The following is a 26,068-nucleotide window of genomic DNA, read 5'->3' as shown; positions in this document are numbered from 1 at the left end:
TAGAAATCGAGAACTACCTAATCTAAGGTACTCGTTACCATTTTGCCTCCATACACTCTTTATTTCTTTCACAGCATTATCACAATCCATAACTATTACCTTGTTTATTTACTTGTTTACTTTATTGGTTGTCTCCCCAACCAGAATGAAAGTTCTATGTCTATCCAGTGCCAAGTTCACCATCTCTACAACTACTTGTTGGATGAATGTGTGAATGAGTAGAAAATAAATCAATACACTTTTTCATCAAGACAGTAAAATGGGCGGTGTTAAACTCTTAGGGTGACACAGATGATTGCTTTAAAGAAAAAATAATGAAAAGTGAAACAATAGAAGACTTGGCTTATGGTGTGGTGGCATTTGAACAACTGTTCTTCCTGAGGTAGTGATTTTTCAGGCATCTGGTTTACAAACACCTCAAGGGTATAGCCCAAACTTGGCCTCTTCTGGGCTGAAGACCCAGTATTCAGGGCATTGTTAAATGTGACACAGGGAGAGTCAATAAGTCTCAAATACATTCAGAGACCTGGCTAAGCAGCCAATCTGTGCCTGCCCAGTGGCTTCAATCACAGTCCTCACTTGATCATGGTTGGACTCTCCTTTAACTCACTATGTCCATGGAATTCCTTTGGTCAGTGACACCTGGAGTGGGCAAAATCCACCTTGGAAAAAAACAACAACTGAAGAGAAGATATTGAACAGCATGATTTTGTAAAAAGACAACTAAGTTCGGTACAAGGGCTGCATGGCTTGCATCTCTTTTTGTATTCTCTGGACAATGCAGTTTACAGATCACATTCTGTTCCCAGGCTGTTGAAAATCAAGTAAGAGCCGGTGAACTCATCTCAGTTTTTCCTCTTCATCTCTAACTGCTGCAAGTGAAATTCAGCTTGTTCTTTCTAATCATTAGCAATTATTGTAAAACTAAATTATTGCTTGTCCAATTCTGCAGTGTTTTCATCTGATATTTAATATACTCCTGAGGATAAGGAGCCTGGTTGATAAGCATTGCAGTTTACCAGAAACTCTGAAGAAGACTTCGGACTGGAAAAGCCAGCCAGAGTCCAGCAGGGGAGGAGGAGGATGCAGAGGAGCCCCGGCCAAGCTGAACGGAGATGAACGGACACTTCCGGAGACTGTGCTCTCTAAAACCAGCATGGCCATTTGGGTACTTTACCTCTTAGAGATCATTAGATGCTTAAAAGTGAAACCATCACTCTGCCTTCAGCAGATTTGAGGGCTGCCTCATTTAGCTTTTTAACCTTGCTTCAGCTTGCTGCTCTTGCCTTCCATCTGAAGTCAAGAGAGTGGGGAGGGAAAATACATATACAGAAGCCTTGATATCCAGGAAGAAAGTGCTTCCATCAACCTTATTTATCACATGACATTTCCTGGGATTATCAGTCTAGTTAAACTGATTCCTTGACCATGACTTACCTTGATTCTTCTGAAATCGACATCTGTACCCAGCTTGGATAAATCATTCACAAATCTTGGTAGGCTCTCTGGTCAGCCTACTCTAGACAGTGATTATTTTAGAGGGGAGTGATAATAAAAACTACCCCTTGCAAGGAGAAGATGAACATAAAGTAGCTTAAAAGAGACTCAAAAAGCTTGTAGTAAGAGATGAAAGGAAATACTTTTTGAAAGTCAGGGTTTCTAAATATTTATACTGGAAAGGGCTTATGAGAAAAGAACTGGTATTTCCTTTAAGAATAAGATAGACATGGTGTTCAACAGCTTTTCACTGCTTGGGCTTATTCCTCTTTGAGAAGCTGTTGGAAGAAATGAAATTCTTCTGAGAAAAGAGATGTCAGCTTTTCCATACAGGGAGTTAAGAAGCCCTGCCCTGATTTAAGATTGTGAATAGTTCACAGTTAGGGAAGACCAATGCAGTCAGGAAAATGAAGGTGGTGAGGAATCAGCTGAGGAAAATATTCAATTGACAAAGTCAGTATTACATGTATTATGTGTACAGTATGTGTGTGTATGTATGCCCTTTTCTGTTGGACTCACTCTTGGCACATAGTGGCCATTCAATGAAGACTTGCTGGAGGAAGGAATGAAAGCCCGATTGTTGGGTGACCCCTAGAAAGAGGCACCCTCTACACCAGGTTTAGAAAAACGTGATCAATGCCAGAGAGAGGAGTGTGATGCCGTGGCATGAGAATTTGCTACTGCTGCTGAACTTGGCTCTCTGGGGAGTTTTAGGATGCATTTCAGCTCCAAGATGGGATTTCAGCCTGTGCCTCCACAGCCCCTTTAGGGGGAACTTGGGCTGGCCCCTGATTATGTTGTGGTACTCTCATGGGAACACTTCTGTGGGGAACTCTGTTTTCCTCCTACAGCGTTGGTAATTCATAAAATTAAAGGGACCCCCTGCCTACCTCTCATGTTAGTTTAAAGAGAAGCTGGATTGCTCTATGGAAATCCTTTTGTAGCAGAAATCAGGACACCTGTTTGTAAATGTAACCCATGAGAAAATACTCAAGCTTTCAATAGGCAGAGGGAAAAGTCAGCCTTAGAGTATATCCTGCAAGCTGTTCAAATACTTACCCCATGATAAATAATAGCCTTCTTAAGCCTATAATCTTTTCTATCATTGTCTTTTCCCAGTGTGCCAAGATGTGGTATTTTACTTCGAATCAGCTAATGCATGATGCTAATTAGTGCATTAATTGTGTTGACTCTGTTTATAATAATCAGTGTATTGGTGGGCTCTTAGCATGTCAAAATGGCATTTTTATTCCTGCCTAAATTTTTACTGTCAGATAGTAGCTAGTTTCTAGAGTTGGACGAAAGGAAATGTGATACAGGGAATCAGACGTTCTGTGAGAAGCAACATATCCCCACGCAGATTGTGTGGAAAGAGGATGGAAAAGCGATTCCAAACAATGAATGTGTGACTTAACTTGTGACCAAGTACAGTTCAACTTCTGTTGAGCAAGGGATGCTTGTATTATTATTAATTTTACCTCTGAGTGATGACAGCGTTCTTGGCACCGTAGGAAGTCATAGGACAACGTGCTTTTACATATCTGCCGTCATTTTCATGAAATCCTAACTAATTACTTGACTGCTGCTGCGGCATCAGCACTTGCACTCGATGTGGAATTTGTCCAACTTGGCTGTAATTGTATTATTCAGTTACATTTTAAAAAATGAGTGTAAATGAAGTCAATCTGCTAATTTCAGTAAATTGTCATGAAGTGGAATGATGGGGGATGATTACTCTTTTGGATGACACATTGTTTAAATGAGAACCTAATGATATCTGGACAAACTTCTAGAGAAATCATGAAATTGCTAACATGTCATGTGCAATCCTTAAACACTATTAAGATAATTACAGGAGATTGATGTGTTTGCCTTAGTTTAAAATCACAATTAGCACTGAGACCAAAAGCAATATCCCTATGTTAAAAACATAATGTGAATACTATTTTATTATTACTATGGAACCTTGACCTCTCTTTCTTTCACCTATAGCTCAATCCTTGTCTTCTTCCAGTCTCAGGGCTCCTTATCACAACCATCATTTTGATTTTACATTGGATTTACACGATACCTTTTACTGAAGTGCTTAAATCTAGGAAAGAATAAATTTCTATTGACTAGGAATCAGAAACTTAGGGTAGAATGATAGAGCCTTGTTTTATAACAGGGGCAGTTTCCAGCTTAGATTCAAAATACTGATTAAAAAAAAATCTTTGTTTTCTATTATGATTAGATCTGCACTTTCTAATGCCAAATATTTTAATCCAGATACTTTTTATCTTGATCCCACGCTTGCCCTTTAACCTTTACCAGAAATTCAGAGAAACAGACTACATATTTTGCCACACAATAGTCATCCTCACGGAATACTTTTATCCAGAGGTCTACAAACTATGACCTTTCAGTCAAATACTGCCTTGTCCTTGTTTTTGTAAATAAAGTTTTATTGGAACATAACCATGCTCATTTGTTTATATATTGTCTATGGCTGCTTTCACACTACAAAGGCAGACTTAAGTAGTACAACTAAGACCATATGTCCCATAAAGCCCCAAATATTTTCTTCTGAGAAAAAGTTTGCTGACCCCGATCTAGACTTTTAGAAACCAAGACACAAAAGATTCTTAACAAAGAAATAGTTTCCACATCTGTTAATCTCTTCCAAATAACTTTAATACTTAACATAAAAATGTCAAGAAAGTATTGTGAAATAGTACACTGATTTCTTTCCTGTGTTTCAAGAGATAGTTAGACAGTAAGTCATGGCACCAGTGAATTGAAAATCCATTGTCACTGACAGAATATCTCTGCTGTCAGCTAAGCCTCCCACAGAATCCATGATATGGTCTGAGGAGAAAGCTGGTGTGAAGGTACAGAGAGTCTCTATATATACAGCATATCCTCTAATAATATTGTCTCATTCACTATTGTTTATTTTATTTTATTTTTTTTCTTTGAGACAGAGTCTTGCTCTGTTGCCCAGGCTGGAGTGCAGTGGCACTATCTCCACCCACCGCAATCTCCGCCTACTGGGTTCATGCCATTCTCCTGCCTCAGCCTCCTGAGTAGCTGGGACTACAGACACCCACCAACACGCCTGGCTAATTTTTTTGTATTTTAGTAGAGACTGGGTTTCTCCATGTTAGCCAGAATGGTCTCGATCTCCTGACTTCCTGATCTGCCCGCCTCAGCCTCCCAAAGTGCTGGGATTACAGGCGTGAGCCACTGCGCCCAGCCTGCTTACTTTTAATTAAAAAAAATCATTTCCAGGCTGGGGCTACTGTTTGTGTGAAGTGTGCACACCTTCCCCATGGCTGTGTGGGTTTTCTCCAGGTATTCCAATTTCCTCCCACACCCCAAAGATGTACATGTCAGGTTCCTTGGTGTGTCTAGATGGTGCCAGTCTGAGTGAGTGTGGCGGTGTGTGTGGTCATGTCCCATGTTGGGGTGACGTCCTGTGGACCTTAAGGTCTGAATTTTATTCTTTATCTTTAATAAATGATAGTGTTTGAGGGTCATATCTTCCAATGACTAAATATGGCAGGAAAAACAGGCAGATAATTTGAAGCATAGATTCTTATCTTGAGCTCCAAAATCTTTTGCTTGTGGAAAAATGAGTGTTTTAGAAATGAATTGCCCTATATCCCAGGTTTCAGGTTCTTTTTCTAATCCAACATCCTGGAAGGACAGTTTTAGTTCAGGCAAGAGTCAGCTGAACACACTGAATTCAGGAGCCATATTAACAGCTCTGGTTTCCCTGGTTGAAGATTTTCTACTCTCTCCTATCCCTGCCCTTGCTAATATGAGTCTTTGTTGCCTTAATGCTAACTAAACTTTAGAGGTACTCTTTGTCTAGAACTGTGTGACAGTCATCTGAAATCTTTAAACCCTAAGTACCTACAAACTATCTTCATTATTTTAAGAAGTCTTGATACTCCATTCATAGAAAATTTGAATTTGAAGATCACCCTGAGAGTCATAGCTTTCTAGGAATAGTTGAATCAAAGAGGAAAATATTTGGTGAAATTCATACAATATTAAAATCAAATACCACCTTTCCAGAATACGGGATTAGAAAAAGAACTTGAAACCTGGAATACAGGGTAATTCATTTCTAAAACATTAATTTTGATAATGATTTAAAAAACAATGGGATAAATCTAGAAAAAATCTAGCTTGTATCTCCAAAAAAGGAAGGCAATGTTATTCAATATTTAGGCTTCAGTTACTTTCTGAGATGTATATTTTGGACTGGGTACACTTCTCCCTAATGTACTTTGACCTTTGATATTGCTGCCCTTGAGCTGACCCCACCAGAATGTACGCTCAGTGTGGGCAGGGAGCACATGGCTCCTGTTCATCTTTGTTTTCCCAGTGAATGGCACAGGGCCTGGTACATTGCAAGTGTCTAATAAATATGTTGAAAAGTAGATGAAAGATGGTAAGAAGTTAGTATCATAAAGTTAAGATGGAAGGAGGGTCTCTCCAATTCTGTAAATAAATTTGGGGGGGTAAGTATCACCTTACTCTATCGAGTCTTTTTAGACTTCACCTATAATTATGTATTAAAAAAGATAATGGAAATGAAGCATTATGACTCCACAACCAGACAATCGAGAGAATGGTACTGTAACTCTTCATTTCATAGAGACTGGTAGGAAGCACAAAAGCTGGCAAAGAGTGAGACTTTACTTCAACAGAACTCAGGGAGCCTTGCCTCCGTGTAATGAGTTCAAAAATTTTTTTACCATTTACCATTTAAAAATGAAATTGTTCCAGAACCTACCACCTAACCCCTAAACCAGAACATCAACCAAAATCACTTAATCTACATGCATGTTCTTCTCCATCCAGAGCCACTGCAAAGGGTTAGACAGCTTATTGACCTCACCCTTGCTACTTAAAGTGTGGTCTATGAACAGCAGTGTCGGCATCACCTGGGAGTTGGTTAGAAATACAGAATGCTGAGGCCAAATCTAGAGCTATGGAATCAGACTATGTATTTTGATAAGACCCCTCAGAGGGTCTGATGCCCAGGAAAGTTGGAGAAGCCCCGTACACAACAGATTTCAAGTCGTAAGTCCTTCAGATTTTGCAGGGATCACTTCTGGAATATAAAATGACTATGTATGAAATGTTTAAAGTGAAAAAAAAAATAGAATTACAAAGATGAATACACAACAAGACACTACCAAAAATGAGCAAGTAAATTTGAAAAAATAACAAATAGAAAAAGGTGAAATAGAAAAAATGTATCATTTGTAAAGAAATACTCAAAAAGTGTTATAAAACACATCAAACACAAAGTCTGTTGTTTGCTGTTTCAGCTGTTCCCAGAATTATTTATTTTTTGAAAAGGCAAAAGTTGGATATGATTTTTTAGCTATTTCTGAGTGAATCAAATATAAACTGACATCTTTCCCAAAAACATGTCAGAAAGGACTAAAAGAGAAATCACCTTATTTTCTGAACAGCTTTGAGTTTCATTAAAGATACCCTTTTACTTCATGTACATAATAGATGAACATTTACACATACACATACACACACACACACACATCAGGGAGAAAAGCTTTGGAACTTACCATTGGAGCTAATGTAAGTGTCCACTAAAGGGGGTCCCTGCCAAGTTCCTTGACCTCATTTTCATATTGGTCACACTAACCCTGGGATGGAAGATGCTCTGGTAGAACCTGTCTCTCAACAGAATTCTGCCCCATTGGATGGTTCTTCTTAGGGTAAGGAGAAGTGACAGTTTTCATGGCTACCCTTGACTTACACAGCATCCAGCTTTGTCCCATTGAAAGCGTATCCTTGGATTGAAGTAAAGCCATTGTTGTACAGCTTCCTACAACCAACAGAGAGAAGAGAAATCAGTGACTGGTGAGCAGTGGTGCTGGCCTGTTTCTGGAGAGTTAGACTATATTTCTTTGGTGTCATAAATGTGCATAAAGGTGTTTCAGGTTCCACATATGTATCCCACGAGAAAATTTTCCAGTACGAGTTGTTGGAAACAAGATAATATTTCTCAGTTTAAATGCTCATTCTCCCAACTTAGCTCCTAGTATATTTAAGTTTTTTTCTCAGAATCATATTTGCTTTGAGTAACAAACTTGTTACCATTAAAGATTTTAAAAGAATATTCCATATACATTCAGAAAAAGGGTATGAGGTAACAGTTAACCCAATATCAATAGTGGAGGTGCACCTGCAGTCTCTTAAGATAAACATTTTGAAAGACATTCATCTAAATGCACATGTTTTTATTTTTCCATTAATATTTAAATTTTATTTCACCTTTGTATTTTATCCATCTTTTTATCCTCAGAGCTTATCATAGATTAAATATTTAAGGGTTATGGGCTGAATTAAATTAAACCTCATAGATGAATTTAAGAAAGTAGGTAGACCATGTCCTCTTATGGATTTTTTTTTTTTTGAGACAGGATCTCTCACTCTATCACCCAGGTTGGAGTACAGTGGCTCAATCACAGCTCCCTGCAGCCTTGAATCTCTCAGCTTAAGCCATTCTCCCACCTCAGCCTCTCAAATAGCTGGGACTACAGGCATGTGCCACCATACCTGGCTAATTTTTGTATTTGTTGTAGAAATGAGGTTTCACCATGTTGCCCAGGCTAGTCTCGAGCTCCCAGGCTCAAGTGATCTGCCTGCTTCAGATTCCCAAAGTGCTGGGGATTACAGGTGTGAGCCACTGGGCTGGAAATGTTAATGTTTTAACTTGTTGCTATGTTTCTGTGACTAATTAATTCATTCAATGATTCAGGGAGCCAGTCTGAAATGTTATTATTTCTATTTCCTATTGAAGTTACTGAAACATGAAGGTGACTTGCCAAAAACACATTGGTCTAAGACTGTTGAGACTTAGGGTCCCTGACTTCAAATATAATTTTTTTTTGAGATGGAGTCTGGCACTGTTGCCCAGGCTGGAGTGCAATGGCATGATCTCTGCTCACTGCAACCTCTGCTCCCAGGTTCAAGCAGTTCTCCTGCCTCAGCCTCCTGAGTAGCTGGGATTACAGGCTCCCGCCATCATGCCTGGCTAATTTTTGTATTTTTCAGTAGAGACAGGGTTTCACCATGTTGGCCAGGCTGGTCTCAAACTCCTGACCTCAGGTGATATGCCTGCTGCGGCCTCCCAAAGTGCTGGGATTACAGGCGTGAGCCACTGCGCCTGGCCGACCTCAAATATAATTATTTCCACCTACCAAAAACAGCCCCGCTTTCCACAGGAGAAGGAACCCCAGCCTTGAGATCTCTGGGCTATATGGAAATGCAAGAGGGTATTGGTGGTTATTGGCATGAAGATAAGAGAAGACAGCTATAACCACACTCAGGCACGGCTAGTGGGAACTCCTAGTGGCAGTTGTAAGGAAACTTTGAAAACTACAGTAATCTACCACATGTGAACTTTGGGAGCACATTAAGAAGCACACAGGAAAGTTCAAATTTGGAATTAGACCTGACTCTGCCACTTAATAGCTGGATGATCCTGAGAATTTATCAACCTGTCTTATCCTCAGTTTATCTCAAAAAATATGATAAATAAGTACATAAATATAGCACCCAATCAAAAGATTGCAGAGAGGATCAAATAACTATATATTTAACAAAGTGAGGAACACTTTTTAAGTGACCATGTTAAAAGGAGTTGGCGGGTGCCTGTAATCCCAGCTATTCAGGAGGCTGAGGCAGGAGTCTTGCTTGAACCTGGGAGGCGGAGGTTGCAGTGAGCTGAGATTGCACCATTGCACTCCAGCTCTGGGCGACAGAGCAAGACTCTGTCTTGGAAAAAAATAATAATTTAAAAAAAAAATGAAAGGAGTATCCTAAAACTTGGATTTATCCTATATAGTTGTGAGAAACTGAGCAAGATTCTCATGGCTTCGTTGTCGCTGTTGATGTGTTTGTTTTTGTTTCATCTTAAATAATTACATAGTGAGTTTAATTCCAGCTACTAACATGTCCTGGGTGAGGATTGCAATATCCCAGGAATATAAGCACAATGGTTGAGAAAACTCTGTGGATAAGTTAATTTTTTCTAAACTAGAACTCTTTTATGAAGATGTGAGAATTGTGCATTTGGCATTTTTATTTTCCTAAATTTGTTGAGAGTCCTGGACACTAAAAGCACTTGTTTGAGTTACATTTCAGATACTAAATAGAATTCTTAATGAACAAATCAGCCTTGAAAAGGGAACATGGTGAAGAAACACAAAAGAATTACAAACTTTGATTGAAACTTTCTCCTACCAGGAATATGGTACAAAGTCAGCTGTTGAAACATCTATCCTTTCATGGTGATAGTTTTTTGAGCCTGAGCTTCAAAGCAGCAAGGACTTTTGCCAAAATGTAGAAATAATCATCTGAAAAGATCACGAATAATCCATGCTGTCCTCTCCTCCACATTTTAGGAAATATGGGCTTCCCTCACTCAGATGTGTCTAGAAACACAAGCTGGGCTCCATGCTGGGTGTGGGACAATGAGCTTTCACTTGAGGGGGGTGCTTGAGATATGAGGGATTTAGAAAAATAGGGTCAAGGGGTAGAGGTAATATTCTAGAAAGAAGTTTAGGCCGGGTGCGGTGGCTCACGCCTGTAATCCCAGCACTTTGGGAGGCCGAGGCAGGCGAATCAAGAGGTCAGGAGATCGAGACCATCCTGGCTAATACGGTGAAACCCGGTCTCTAGTAAAAATAAAAAAAATTAGCTGGGTGTGGTGGCGGGCGCCTGTAGTCCCAGCTACTCAGGAGGCTGAGGCAGGAGAATGGCATGAACCCAGGAGGCGGAGCTTGCAGTAAGCCAAGATCGTGCCACTGCACTCCAGCCTGGGCAATAGAGCGAGACTCCGTCTCAAACAAAAAAAAAAAAAGAAAAAGTTTAGCATGTAGGAGTTTCCTATGATGAGCACCATATGGCACAATGGAAAGCTTTACCGAGGAAGTAAATGACTTTGAGGTTCGGGGCTGAGCAGGCTAAAAGCCTGGATCTTTTCTGCATATTAAGAAGAAATTATGACTGAGAAGGAGCTTTGTTTGTCTTTTCAAGAGACCTCTCACCAGGTTGTGATGAGAAGGAGCAGCCAAAATGCTCCACTTTTCCCAAAGTCGAGGCAACTTCAGTGGGCCCAAATTGATAAACTAGGAATGGCTCAGAAAATAGTCCCTTAGAAGAACTGTGTGAAGCTTGGATCCATTTTTCTGGGGAGTAATTTCATCAGGTTTTATCTGATAAAGACCTCTACCCCAACTTTAGTGTGAGCAGAGAAATGAAACTGGGGTGACAATCCAGGCAAAAACTTCACCAGGCTTGAACTGGGGCAGTGGTCCTGAAAATAGAGAGGAGATCCCACAGAGGTAGCTCCAACTCTACTTTGTGGCTTATACAATGAGAGAGGAATTTTCTACCAGCTTAGAGAATTAACTTATCCTTTATGCCTCTATTAGATCTTCTCCTTTAGAACATTTTGTGAATATCCCTAATTAAGCATCTATTTTTGACCATCTAAAGGGCTTTGCCCCCATTCAAGCTCTGGAAAAATGCTGACCTATAGCAGCACTGTGCTTTCTATGTAATATTCCCTTACAGGAGCTTAATGACAGTTTGTGATTACTGAGTGAAAGTGCGAGTGCAGAATTTATAAAGCCCTTAATGGCACCACATTTTTTTTAACTCAGTGATCTTGGGAAAGTCACTTCAATTTGCTTAAACCCCAGTTCTTCTTCTGTAGAATGGGGATACTTGGATACAGATGATTATTCCCTAAGACCTGCAGGCCAAAACTAGTCCACTGCCTGCTTCTATAAATAGAGTTTTATTGGAACACAGACATGCTCGTTAGTGTATGTATTGAGTACGGCTGTTTTTGCCACACAGTGCCAGAGTTGACCAGTTCCTACAGAGGTTGCATGGTCTGTAACGCCTAACTGGTCCTTCACGTGAAAAATGTACCAACCATTGCCGTAGTGGAATCCTCTTATCTTGTTACCTAAACTCTTTTGTAGTCTACAGAGTACCACCCCACAAGACAATACTCTTATTTAATTACGTAAAACACTTTGTACTCTATAGAGTATATATGATAAGGCAGTACGGCTCTTGGATGGTCTGTAAACATATGAAAATGGCTCAAAATAGGATTTAGTTGATGGAGGGAGTAGAACTGGTAATACTCACAGTGTCAAGGTTTCATTGCATAGTCCCTGAAAAGCATTCACAGGGATTGACGTCATGTAAGTGTTGTCTGTAATTTCACTGCAAGAGAGGGACAAAAACACTTAATGAAAAAATGCTTTCCTCCTGGAGCAGGAGTCTTGCTGCACATATGCCCTTAAATAAATAACAGGACACAATATAGCTTAATCTTATTTCTTTTTAAGTTTCACTGACCCTTCTCAACCACTAGTGGCTCAGAGGTCTGGTGAGGTGGTGAGAGCTGTCCTAGATGACATGTACCTGGAGCCCAAGTGTGGGGTAAGCGAGAGCTTTAGGTGTGGGTGGAGGTCCTTGACTTAATCCTCATCTTGAGGGAGGCAGATGGATTTCAGAGGCTTCTCCTGAATCTGCAACACTTTGTCCACAACAACTAGAGTTTTCTACATGCATGGACCTTTAAGAAGGTCAGGATAAAAGGATTAAACGATTTCATTTAATGAGTATTTCTAAAATGTCCTTCACTTGCCAAACTTCGCCAGGCTCCTGGAGAACCTTTCTACGCCATCCTAGTTTCTGGAATATTGCTTACATTTTGAACTGAGCTCTTTTGCAACAAAGAAGTATGATCAATTTTCTTTTCTAACAAAACCCCAAGAGTTTGAAGCTTATCATTCTACCTTTTGCTGACTTTTTAATGCAAATGCAACTTGTAATTCTCTCTGCCCTATGTCCTTTCATTCCTATACAATTAGTAAGACAACTGACCCGTGTCACCAGCTTTGAAAAAGGGCACATGGCTGCCAATCAAAGGTCACAGACAGTAATTTGAGTAACCACTCCTGACTGTCCTTTGAGACACTGCTCAGGCAAACTCACTTGAGGTTTCTATTCCTCAGTTTCCTCATTCATAAATGGAAAAGCAATAACTTTGTTTTATACCTTATAAGGTGACTGAGAGGAGCAAATGTCATGTGTGGGGAAAGCATTTAAAAAACTATTAAAACTATATGAAAAGTAAGGTATCATAGTTATCATCAAATATTCCTTCTATTCAACCATTCCCATTGGCAAAGAAACATCGCATAATTTCTTCCATATAAAAACAAAAACACACAAACAAAATCTTTTCTCCTGACTCAATATCCTCCAATTACTGAGCTATTTTCTCATCCTTTTAATAGTAAAACCTCTCAAAGGAGTTAATTATGGTAACTATTTCTAATTCTCTCTACCCAAATCTCCCTTGAGCCCACTCCAACCAGCACTCCACTGGAACTGTTCTTGGCAGAGTCACCAACAACCCACATTGCTAAAGCCAGGGGTTATTTCTCAGTCCTTGCCTTACTTCATGCCAGTGTAGTCACAGCTGATCACTGCTTACTCCTTGAAACAATTGCTTTACTTAGCTTCAACCAACCCCCATGACTGTATTTTAGTTCTTGTCAGTGACAAACAAAATATTGTCAAACATGGCATGTGTGCATACTTACAGTATAAAGAATATATCAGTGGAATAAACTTTGGTCAGGTCAGGGAACATTTTAAGTCCAGTGTTGAAAATGCCACTAAATTAATGAAAAAAAGAGGAAAAAAAAAGCATAGAATTTAGGTAAAAATATCAACACATAGGAAGGAGAATGATGTAATAGCTGAAAGCATGGGTTCTGAAGTCAGCCTGTAGTCAAATGCCCAACCTCTTCACTAAATATCTGAGTTGCTATGGGCAAATTCTGATGGTTGGATGAGATGATATTCCCCCAAGGCACAATCATTAATCCAGTCCACCAATGTCAATACATCTGCTTGGCTTAGAATACTCTGGAGATTGTTTTAACTGTAATTACTAGAAATATAAATTCAGTTTTCGTGTGTGTGTGTGTGTGTGTGTGTGTGTGTGATTTTCTTGTTTAATTGGAAAAAATTATGTGTGTGTTTGTGAAGGGCTGAGAAGAGGATGGGACAGGAAGATATGACTTTAAGCCAGCTTCATCTTTCAAGCTCTACATTATATTGTGCTGTTATTTTGCCAAGAATATCTTTCCTACAGCAGTGACCTGAGAGTACCATTATAGCAGTCCCATTAAAAAAAAAAAAAATGTCCAGAGGGCCTTGCACGGTGGCTCACGCCTGTAATCCCAACACTTTGGGAGGCCAAGGCGGGTGGATCACTTGAGTCCAGGAATACAAAACTAGCCTGGTCAACATGGTGAAACCCTGTCTCTACTAAAAATACAAAAATTAGCTGCGTGTGTTGACGTACGCCTGTAATTCCAGCTACTTGGGAGGCTGAGGCATGAGAATCGCTGGAACCTGGGAGGCAGAGGTTGCGGTGAGCTGAGATCACACCACTACACTCCAGCCTGGGTGACAGAGCGAGACTCTATCTCAAAAAAGAAAGTGTCCAGAAAAGGAAGGGAACCAATTAAACACAATGTCTCCACCTTCCGAAGTTTATATCATCTGCAGAAAAATGTTAAGATTAAAAGACATGCATAAAACACCATGCACACAAAAATTCTCAGGCTCCTGATGCCTCCCGATGCCTCCCAGATTTAGTTGGTTTAACATTTGTTGCAGCTACTTGAATTATTTAGAATTTTTTTGTTTGAGAATTTGGCATGGCATAGAGCGAGACCTAGACACTACCCAGTAAGGCTTAGGGAAAGTCTTCTAGTAGAAAACCCATATCCATTGATACACCTTCTGAGGCAGATTCAGACTTGACTCCTTCTAGAGAAGAAGGCATAGGATTTGAAGAGGCAGCAGGAGCCAGAGGTCTCAAAACAAGCAAATGGGAGGGACATTCCAGATAACTAAGGAGAGAGGTGAGATTCCGTAAGGTTTATTTGAAATACAGTAAACAAACTAGTTCAATTGTAATTGCTGCTCACAAAGAATAGTAGGAGGAAAAAAGGTCCAAGAGTCAAGTGGGTCCATTATACTTACACCAAGACCTTTCTAGTCTTCAAAAACCTCAAACAAATCCCTTAAAACCATCCTGTGGGTCTTCTTTCTGATGTCTTCTCTAATTACCTCAACCCCCAAACACTGTATATGTCTCTCCTTTGTCACTTTCTATTATTCTTCTGCAGGAGAGGCACTTTTCAATTTCATACACATCTTCCCAATGAGATTGCAGGCAAGGACAATGTCTTAGAAACCTGTATGTTCCCCACAGAACATAGAGTGGGGGATCATCACATCAAAGGGTTATTATATTATTTGAAACTCAGAGTCCATAAGAAGAGTGATTGTCTTGTCCCATATGTTTTCATGGCTTCCCAGACATTCTTTCATCTCCATATGCCATCAGTGTCTTCTATTCCCTTAGCATCTCTCGCACTCACCTCTTCAATATGCAACTATTGGCTGGGCGCCGTGGCTCATGCCTGTAGTCCCTTTCGGAGGCTGAGGCAGGTGGATCCCCTGAGGTCAGGAGGTCGAGACAAGCCTGGCCAATATGGTGAAACCCCATCTCTACTAAAAATACAAAAATTAGCTGGGCGTGGTGGTGCATGCCTGTAATCCCAGCTACTCAGGAAGCTGAGGCAGGAGAATCGCTGGAACCCGGGAGGCGGAGGTTGCAGTGAACCAAGATCGCACCTCTGCACTCCAGCCTGGGCAACAGAGCAAGACTCCACCTCAGAAAAAAAAAAAAAAAAAAAAGCAACTGTTTTTAGTTCACCAAAGAAGCTTTGTGGATCCCTATCTTTGTGTCTTTATCATGCTATTCCATCCAACTAAATTTCTTTTCTATCTCTCCCCATTCTTGTTCAGGATACCCTCTATTCATCCTTAAAGGTGTATCTCATAAAATATCTATGATTACATAAGTTTGTTTTAAAGGTCTGGATGAAGATGAACTGAAATGTTAGTAGTGCTTATTTTGGGGTATTGGGATTAAGTTTTAAAAAATTTTTCTTCTTCATACTGTTTTGTTTTCTAATTTTTATAATGCATGCAAGCAGGAAAAAGGACTCTTCTACCTGGTATCCAGAGGACCTGAGGTCATACAGACACATCCACTGAACACATTTTACTCTGTACTAGGCAGTAAAGACTCAACAGAGAAAAAAATGTTGCGGTCCCTGTATTCATGGAGCTTATGGTCAGCTCCTAAGGTGTTATCAAAGCAAAGCAGTGATAAGAAGAGTGATTATTACTCCCACTCCAGCAGTTGAAGTGGGAGGTTGAAACTGTTGTCCCTTCTGTTTTCCCTCCACTCCCCACAAAAGTGCATTTTGCCCTTTGTGGTTTTCTTTCCTGTGTAACAGCCCCTCTAATATTGTTGTGATACCCCTTTTCAAACAAAATTGACCAACTGGCTCTCAGAGTTTTGTTTTGTTTTGTTCTGAAATACTACATTTAAGGACCACATATACACAATAGCATTTTCTCTCTCCTGTTTCTTGGAGCGGGTCTCTGGTCCCAGCACTATGTGCTGACTTCTGAATAGGTTTTAAAAATGTGGACCGTTTCACCCGATACCTTGCCCTGACCCAGGCTATACACCATTAACGTGAACCTGGACCACATCATCCTAGGGAGATTTCTGGGAGACAACAGCATTAAATCTTACCCCCTCCCCCTCAAAAAAGTAGGATGGGAGAGGATTTAATACTTACAGGAACTTTAGGAGGGGGAGCTCTTTGAGGGCATCAGGGTCTATGTAAGTTAAGCTCCTGGTATTCCGAATTTCTCTACATAAGTTACAAGGAACACAGTCACTATATTACATCCGTATCTGTTCTTATCAAAGACAAAACAACATAAATCAGTTTTAACAAATGTTCATGAGAAAAATTTGCATTTATGTGGTACCACAGGGACTGTAGCTGCCAGGGGTCCCATCAACAACAAACTACTCCTGTCTCCTCATGGGGACCCAAAGGCTGGTCAGCTCTCTTGCGTCATTGGCTTGGTTTCCACCCATTTTAATTTATGGGCTGCATTTTTCTTAATTGTAGTATCAGGTTTTTTTTTCTTTTAGATTTAGAGAAAAAAGAAAAAAACCCTCCAATGATTTGGTGAGGAGTTGAAGACAAATATCTTTATTATTTATAAGTATTCTGGCCAAGACAATGAGTGTTGGAGTGGGAGGTTGAGGGAATTTTGTGCTGAATCACAGCATAGCAAGATGGGCAGTGAGGCTCTGTCATTGCCACACCAGATGTACAGAAGTGGTACGTCTTCACAGTTCACTTGTGTTTATTTTGTCATGTCAGCAATTTAAGACTCTTCTGCATGTATAGTGTGATATCATGTGTCAGTAACTTACATACTTAGGTTTATATAAATGCTGAGCAAGAATGCACAGTTAGAGTTAGAGAAATAAGTGACTGCTAGAAATGAACTCTCACTCGTTAAATTAAACATATTCAACATAGGTTGATTGGCTAAAAGAGTTTAAGGCATTCCTTATGCTTACCTGAAAAGTATATAAGAACCCAGTAAACCTTTAGCATTTCTCCTTAGGAATGGCACCTAGAGGGACCAGCATCCAGTCATTGGCGGTGCCAATCAGAAAGCTTAGAATGTGACCTCTGTAATTTTTAAAGTTTTATTGAAAAAGAATTTACATTCTGTCACCTTCAAACATTGTATATAGGCATACAGTTCAAGGATTTTTAGTAACATTACATAACTGTGAAACCATCATCACAGGTTAGAACATTTCTATCCATGATAAAAGTAACCATAGGCCCATTTGCAGTTAGTTTCCACTTGCTCCTTTATGCTTAGAAACCACTGATCAGTTTTCTGTCTTTATAAATTTGCCTTATCTGGACATTTCATATAAATGGAATCATATAACAGGCAGTTTTTTGTGTCTGCCTTCTTTCATTTAGCATAATATCTGTGAGGTTCATCCATGTTGTAACATGAATTAGTAGTTCATTCCCTTTTATTTCTGAATAGCCAGATGGACTTGAGATAGAATCTTGGCTCTGCCACTTCTGATTACATGACCTTGGACAAGTTTTTTGGCCTCTTTGAGCCATAGTTTTCCTGTCTGTAAAACAGGAACAATTAATAACACCTCTTTTGTGGGGCTCTTGTGAGGATTAAATAATATTCATGAGGGATGTTATGTTTGGCCTTCACATAGTTAGGGCTCCATAAATAATGTTTTTATTATTGCTATTTTCATAAGTGCAATGAAAGCTAGAACAGACATCAGGGACTTGGGATTGGAGATGTTGTGACATTCTTGCAAAATTAGAAAAAGCCCTCTAGTTTTTTCAACTAGATATTTCAACTAAGGACACTGAATATGAAATAGACTTTGGAAAAGACAGGATGGAGTTAACTCTGAGAACAGAAATCACCTACCCCTGTCCTCCCTACACACACAGTTTACTGTCTATAATAATATACCCTTACTGGTCCATTGTCCTCATTAACATAACTACTATTCCAGTAGACTGTTGCCGAGGCAAATTGCTTTATTGTTCATTACAGAGAGTTTTTGAAACAAAGAACCATCAACACAAAGAACCATCAACACTTCAACAGAAAGCAGCAACAGTTTATACCCCAAGATCTTAAAACTCCTCACTTCCAAATCCTAAACTACTATGTCATGATTTTTACCCAAACAAGATCCTGCATGGAAAGACCCCCTTTAGACAATCTTTCATTTTTTACCCTGGCTTTAAAATGCAAGCCCATATCCTTGGAATTCCCTCTGTCCTGAGCAAAGTGTGACAATTGGCCACCCTACTCCAAAATCTCATAATTTTCCCACCTTGCCCCTCTAGAGACTATCAGTCTTTGCTGAGGTGGTTCACTCTTTCCAGGGTGAGCCATAAACTCCTTGCCAGAGCTTTCCACTGGGGAAGGAGGGTTTGAACTTCTGTCAGAGACAAACAAATGTAAACCAGGTGTGGGAGTTTGGAAATTGAGCTGGGTTTGCAGTCTGGAAAATTGCTCCACAAGAGACTATGGTTGAACAAGTAGTCTTGAGTGAGTGGTCCGAGAGAACATCACAGTTAAAGAAAATGCAGCCCACCTGGGTCAGCTGAAAAGGTAGAGAATAAAAGGGAAAGGAAATACAGCTGCTAGAAACAGTTGATTCAATGAGGCTGGCAACTTACCTGGAGGCTGGAAGAGGAGAAATGTGGGAGAGGCAGCAAGGAGAGAGAAGGAAACATGAAAGAGGAGAGGATTTCTGGAAGGAAATGTAGGAGCTACAAAGAAAGATGAATCAGAGACCTCACAAGAAAACAGCCGGGAAAAGAAGCTGCTTTCTGAGGTAAGGCAACAGCTCACCACTTGCTTACAAGTGACTTTTGAAAACTATCTCCTGAAGCAGAGAAGGGGTGGAGTGGTCGTAGACTGCCAGTAGTTTAGCTAAATGGAGAGAGATAACAGCTGGGCACGGTGGTGCATGCCTGTAAGCACTTTGGGAGGTCCAGGCAGGTGGATCACTTGAGGTCAGGAGTTCAAGACCAGCCTGGGCAACATGGTGAAACCCCGTTTCTACTAAAAATGCAAAAATTAGCCAGGCGTGGTGGCTTATGTCTGTAATTCCAGCTATTTGGGAGGCTGAGACATGAGAATCACTCGAACGCGGGAGGTAGAGGTTGCAGTGAGCCAAGATTGTGCCACTGCACTCCATCCTGGGCTACAGAGCAAGACTCTATCTCAATCAATCAATCAATCAATAGAGAGAGGTAACATAAGAAGCAAACGCAGCTAGTAAAATCTTTTCAAAGACAGGAGGAAAGGAAGGGCAGAAGTGAGTACAAAAGAACATCTAATCAGAGAAGGGTGAAAGAAGTGTTCAAAGTTGAATGTCTTCAAGCATGCCTGTGAGGGTGAATTTAAATCACACCATTCTGAGTTAAGCAATTATGGCCTGAGTGTGCAGGAGGCTAGCTATGCTGCCAGAAAACTGGAGACATTGGAAGAAAGAAAAGCGGTTTGTAATTCAGCACACTAGGAATGGAGATGCCCTCCAGAGCTGAAGATGGCTGTGCCTCGAGCAACCTGAGGCCCTGAGTGGTGATTGCCTGAAGGTGGCTGCTCTGCATACCTACTCATCCATCCAGTACTGTCCCATGAGCAAGAAGTAAACCTCACTCACTTAGGGCTATTACATGTCTGTATTTTTGTCTATTTCTTACAGTAATTCACCTGCCCAAACTAATAAGCATAAATAAAATTCCAAAAATATAGAGTACTCAGTCCACAGTGGTCATGTCTGGTAGATAGGTTTAAAAAGAAGGAATGTGTAATTTTCACTTTTTATTTTATCTCAGTCAAAAAAATGTAATAAAGAGGATGTAAAAAATCTCAAACTTTAAAAACAAAAAAGTAAAGCTTTATATATTCTATATAAAAAATAACATTAAAATATATGCCCAGATAGACTGCTTAAGTATGCTGTTTTATGGAACAAGGCTCTTTTTCTTTGTTGGGGAAATATGCAAGGCTCTTAAAGCATATTTATTAGAAAAATTCAGCTTTGGAAGATGATATGGTCTGGCTCTGTGTCCCCACCCAAATCTCATCTTGAATTGTAATCCAAATTGTAATCTCCACGTGTTGGGGGAGGGACTTAAATCTCATCTTGAATTGTAATCCAAATTGTAATCCCCATGTGTTAGGGGAGGGACCTAAATCTCATCTTGAATTGTAATCCAAATTGTAATCCCCAGGTGTTGTGGGAGGGACCTAAATCTCATCTTGAATTGTAATCCGAATTGTAATCCCCACGTGTTGGGGGACAGGCCTCGTGGGAGGTGACCAGATCATAGGGTGGTTCCCCCATGCTGTTCTGATGATAGTGAGTGAGTTTTCATGAGATCTGATGGTTTCATAAAGGGCTCTACCCCACTTAGCTTTGCACGTCTCTTTCCTGCTGCCATGTGAGAAAGAACCTGTTTGCTTCCCCTTCTGCCATTATTGTAAGTTTCCTGAGGCCTCCCTAGCCATGCAGAACTGAGTCAATTAAACCTCTTTCTTTTATAAATTATCCAGTCTCAGGTATTTCTTCATAGCAGCATGAATACAAACTAATACAGAAGATTAAAGGGTAAAAATAAACAGTGTACTTTTTTTTCACCTGGGGGAAGGTGTGAATTTCCTCCTAGTGAGGGAATAACATAACTGATTCATGTGATGCAGGTAAGGATCATCCTGATTTTGCGGACAAAACTATGGAGACGTGTTTTGAAAGGGCAAGTGAATAATCTGTTATACGCTTAGAGGCAACACTGGGCCTTTATCTAGAACTTATGACTTCAAATACAGCCTTTTTTTTTTTTTTTTTTTTTTTAATGATGTTTCAAGGATATCATCTGGCAGAACTAAAAATACATGTAAATATTCATTGTCTAATTCTCCTTCATTAGATTTCAAAGAAAATAAACATTTAAATGAAAAGTGTAACACTGCTGTCCAATGTTCAGTTTTCACAAATCAACAGATCAATAATTCAGCATGCATTTAGGTTCACTTAATCACATGTCTGCATTCTGGGTTTTTTTTTCTTCCTCTAAGAAACATTTCCTAATTCTCAATAAAAGCCTAGCACAGGACAATTGGCTTTCCTGTTACAACTAGTATTGCGGCAGGCACTCAGTCCCTGAGTCCACCCCTCATACAGTATATGGGAAATCGGCAGGGTGAGAGAAGGGAGTTCTCAGGTGAGAGAATGAGGAACAGAAGAAGGGGAAAAGAAGACTTAAAGTCTTCAGTTAAGGAAGACTTCGTTTTTCCAACCACTAATTTCCTTCCATTTTCCTAGTGTCCCCCTTCCTACCTCAATTATTCAACAGGCATTGGATTGTGGCATTTGACTGTGCTCCTCACCCTGGAGATATTTCCTCACACCCTAAACTGCCCCAGTTCATGAGTGAGAAGCATGCCAAGCCAGGAAACAATTTGAGGGCAATCAAAAAGCCGACTTTACATTTCATCTGCAAAATTAGATGGGACCAAAGGAGATGAGAACACTTCAGACCAGCATAAACAAAGGAGACTCAGACTCAGATGTCAGAAGAGAAGCTGCCACAGCCAATTTATTGTTAGCTAAAACAATAAATTGAACAAGAATATTAGCCAAAAGCCTAACTCTTGACCAGTCCCCAGCTTCTTTTTAACTCTTGTTTCAATTTGATTTTCAATTTTTTTCCCGTTTACTTTTAAGTGCCTATGTTGTGGGATCAGGAGGACCAGAGAGAGATCTCGGGGTATATACAGGAGGATATTTTTATTATTGAGTGCACTCAGACTTAGCAGACTCGATGTCCAAAGACTGGGCCTAGAACAAAGACAGCACTTGACTTTTATACACATTTCACAAAACGGGGTGGGCGAGCTTGAAGCAAACTTACAGTGGCATGAAAGTGGGGATACAGAGGCAGGACAAACTCAGGATTGCACATGATGATTGCCAAGCAACCTGGTTCATTATCTAGGTTTTGCTCTAAAGAGCCTTGCACTGGTTTCTCTCATAACCTTCACTGTGATGCCCAGGCAGCTGTAGTTCAGGCCTACTCAGGCTTTTTATGACTTTCATTGTATTTCTCAGATAAAACAGAACACTTGAAGTCAATAGTTACAGAGAACAGGGATCCATAAACTTATTCCATGAAACAAAGGAAAGTTTGTTTTCTTCTCCCTATATTGAGGGAGTGCTGGGAGAGTCTCTAGAGCACATTAGACCGTATTATCAAGACTTTTCCTGGGTCTGGGCTGTGCCTGTTGCTGCCTCTGGGACAAGTCAGCCTAATACAGGAAAGCTTATTTCTCTTTCTTTTTAATTTTATTTTTCTTTAATTTCCTGCCTCACCTATAGTTCAAAAAAATGGAAGGCAGTCACCTTGATTTTGCCTAGGTTTGCTCACTCAAGTGGGTAGAGTGGGAAGAGATTAATTAGAGTATAAGTGAATAATTACTGGCCATCTATTAGGTGCACTTTACTGCATACTCTGGGTGGTATAAGGAAATAGTTGCTATTTATTTTAAAAACAAGATATGTATACATTGCCCAAGCCATCATTTTGTTACTATAAATTCTTTAAGTGCTATACAATCCCCAGGTGAAAACAGAGACTAATAAATAGGTAAATTAATTTTAAGGTAACATTTTAGGACAGGGTTCTATCACATAATACATTACTGATGTATCTTAACATCACGTATTAATTTCCAGTGTAATGCATATTGATCTTTAAAAAGTTTATTTCATCTGACTATAGAGGTAATATATATTTATTGTAAAAACTTTGAAACACATTCATACAAATAGGAAATGAACTTTCGGACAGCTGACCATCCTCCTGGAGGGTGGTGTGCCAAGGGAGGGTGTGGAAGCTCTGTGCCCCTCCCCCATACTTCACCCTAGGCAAATCTTCGTCTCTATCTTTTGTAATATCCTCTATAATAAGTTGTTAAATGTAAAAAAAAAAAATCCCATCATTTGATAATACAGAGAAAAACTATTTTTTTCTGTCTGTTAAGTATATACATATATATATACACACACACACACACATATATAAATAACATAATGACAAAAGCTTTTCTTATGTGATTAAATTGTCTATAGCAACAGATTTTTTCTTTACAAGTTAGGGCCATGCTATGCTGCCCAGGGTGGAGTGCAATCACTATTCACAGGCAGGGTCATAGTGCACTAAAGCCTCAAATCCCTGACCTCAGCCAAACTTCCCACCTCAGTCTCCCAAGTAGCTGGGACTAAAGGCTCATGCCACCACACCTGGCTAGTATGTCATATTTGACCATTCTCTTAGCTAAGCATTTAAGTCCTTTCCAAATTCTGTCTATTATAAATTATTAACTCTGAAACAAATGGCTTTTTTACATTAACTTTTTTTCACTATTTTCTTAGGGAAAATGTATAGAAGTGGAATTACTGGGTCAAAAGTTAAAAGTCTGTCAAAGCTCTTGGTGTACATTAGATCCTTAGCTTCTAAAGCCCTGCTTGTTAGACTGGCACTTACTTTTCATATTAATCTATAATATGAAAGTTCACAGAATAAATTATTTCCTACATTATCAAGGATTTTCAATGAGAGAAGTCTTAATTCTTTGATAATTATTAATGAATTATTGTTAACACTTCAAATGTAACTGGAGGAAAGAAATAATCTATAACTGAAAGGCAATATTCATGATTTGATGTATCTTTTAATTTATTGAGAAATTAAAAAATAATAGAGATTGAGGAGAGTTTATAAGTATTCAGATTTTTGAAGCAGATTGAAGAAAATTTAAATTATCAGCAGATTTTCCACTAAAAGTAGAACATTATAGAAGTGATTCTCTAAATTGCCTGGCAGGTGCCTATAGCCACTTTCACGATTATTTAAGGATTGGTGCTAAAGCTGGTGATTTTGAAACCTCTGATGAATCCACTTGATTCAACTTAGTGGATCAGCAAAATAAAGTCTTATTATACTATAGGCATAAGTCATACACTTTACCTATCCCAGTTGTAAAATTTTTAACTTATTTTTGATTTAAAAAACTCACATAGGCTGGGCACAGTGGCTCACGCCTGTAATCCCAGGACTTTGGGAGGCTGAGGCAGGAGGATCATGAGGTCAGGAGATTGAGACCATTCTGGTTAACATGGTGAAATCCCATCTCTACTAAAAATACAAAAAATTAGCTGGGCATGATGGCACACACCTGTAGTCCTAGCTATTTGGGAGGCTGAGGCAGGAGAATCCCTTGAACCCAGGAGGTGGAGGTTGCAATGAGCCGAGATTGCACCACTGCACTCCAGCCTGGGTGACAGAGCAAGACTCCGTCTCAAAAAAAACCCCAAAAACCAAAAAACAAAAAACCCCAAGAACACTCACATAAAAGTAAAAACATTCTTCTGAGGGCGGAATTTCTTTTTCTTTGCCTTTTTTTTTTTTTTTTTTCTTTTGAGATAGGGATCTCATTCTGTTGCCCAGGCTGGAGTGTAGTGGCATGATCATGGCTCACTACAGCCTCAACTTCGTAGGCTCAAGTGATCCTCCTGCCTCAACTTCCTGAGCAGCTGGGACTATAGGCAAGTGCCACTGTGCCCAGCTAATTTTTAAAAATATTTTTCATAGAGATGATGTCTCACTGTGTTTCCCAGGCTGGTCTCAAACTCCTGGGCTTAAGTCATCCTTCCGCCTCAGTCTCCCAAAATGCTGAGATTATAGGTGTGGGCCACCACGCCTGGCCAGCATTTTCTTTAATTATTGCAGTTATTTTAATTAAGGAGATTTTATGGCATTGTAGTGGTTTTGGAGGCAGACATTTTTGGGTTCAAATTCTCAGTTTGAAATGTCTTAGCTAAGAAAACTTTGGAAAGAGCTCTGCAAGATATGTATTACCATCTTCATTTCACATAGCAGAAACTAAGGCTTGGTAAAAACTAGTGAGACAGTGTATGTGAAGTACTTTTAGTGAAGTGTAGGCCCACAAAAGGCATTCAGAACTCGGTAACTATTATTACTAGGAGTAAAAACAGCAGCAGTCTGTATGTTATTGACTTTCTTATAGAGAAAGTACAACAGAAAATGAAATTGTCCAATGTTTCATCATTTTGCAGATATAAATCTTTATTACATGCATACCTTTCAGTCCAAACAGTATCCTCGCTGAAGTTACAACCCAGGGGAAATGATTTATATCCACTTAGGATGCTGAATAACTCATGGAGAGCCTACCATTCTTGTATTTTTTTTCTTACAAATCCTCAATGCTTTTACCCAGTGTTAACTGACATATAATTGCTACTTCCTCTGACTACCTATTGTTGCATAACAAATTACCCCAGATTAAGTGGTTAAAATAACATTTTATTATAGCTCACAATTTTGTGGATCAGGACGCCAGGCAGTGCTAAGCTGGGCGATTCTTCTGCTCTATGTAGCCTCCACCAGGATCACTGGGTGTTATTCAGCTGGTGTCTGGAACAATTTGGAGGGTCCAAAAGGGTGTGCTTGTATGCCTGGCTTTTTGATGGGAATTGCTAGAAGGTTAGGCTCAGCTAGGCTCTTCTCCATCCCAGGATCTCAGGATCTTCCCACATGGTCTCTCCATCAATGCAGTTGGACATCTTACATGGTTGTTCAGGGTTCCAAGGATATAAAGTGAAAGCTGCCAGTTCTCTTAAAGACTGGGACTAGAACTGGCATTGTATCACTTCTAACATACTCTATTGAAATATTAGAAAAAATGTTCAAATTTAAACAAACCAGCAACCCATAAATCCATGAAGTTCAGCAAACCTTAAGCAGAATAAATATTAAAAAAACTCACCTAGGCATATTATGATTAAACAGTTGAAAAGTAAAGATATAGAAAAAGTTTTACAAGTAACCAGAGGGGAAAAAACACTTTACCTACAGGAGAATAACAACATGGATATGACTACTCA

At 39.6% G+C, this 26,068-nt stretch overlaps 1 protein-coding gene across 2 annotated transcripts in view; it reads right to left on the bottom strand.

The window, feature by feature from the left end:
• TSHR (thyroid stimulating hormone receptor) overlaps positions 1–26,068 on the bottom strand; it is a 191,953-nt gene that overhangs the window by 33,364 nt on the left and 132,521 nt on the right. Inside the window, exons 7-10 of one of the 2 annotated variants that reach the window (XM_037984341.2) lie at positions 16,296–16,370; positions 13,161–13,235; positions 11,692–11,769; positions 7,277–7,345 (exon numbers count right to left, since the gene is read on the bottom strand). In XM_037984341.2, the coding sequence (XP_037840269.2) occupies positions 7,277–7,345; positions 11,692–11,769; positions 13,161–13,235; positions 16,296–16,370 (297 nt within the window). The remainder of the gene's footprint in view (positions 1–7,276; positions 7,346–11,691; positions 11,770–13,160; positions 13,236–16,295; positions 16,371–26,068) is intronic. The other variant, XM_073011229.1, reaches the window with a different exon arrangement.

The sequence above is a fragment of the Chlorocebus sabaeus genome, chromosome 24 (assembly GCF_047675955.1).
Source record: "Chlorocebus sabaeus isolate Y175 chromosome 24, mChlSab1.0.hap1, whole genome shotgun sequence".
NCBI classification, from domain to species: Eukaryota; Metazoa; Chordata; class Mammalia; order Primates; family Cercopithecidae; genus Chlorocebus; species Chlorocebus sabaeus.
Note: the sequence above shows the minus strand (reverse complement) of the source record. Positions and strands in the feature narration are given on the sequence as shown.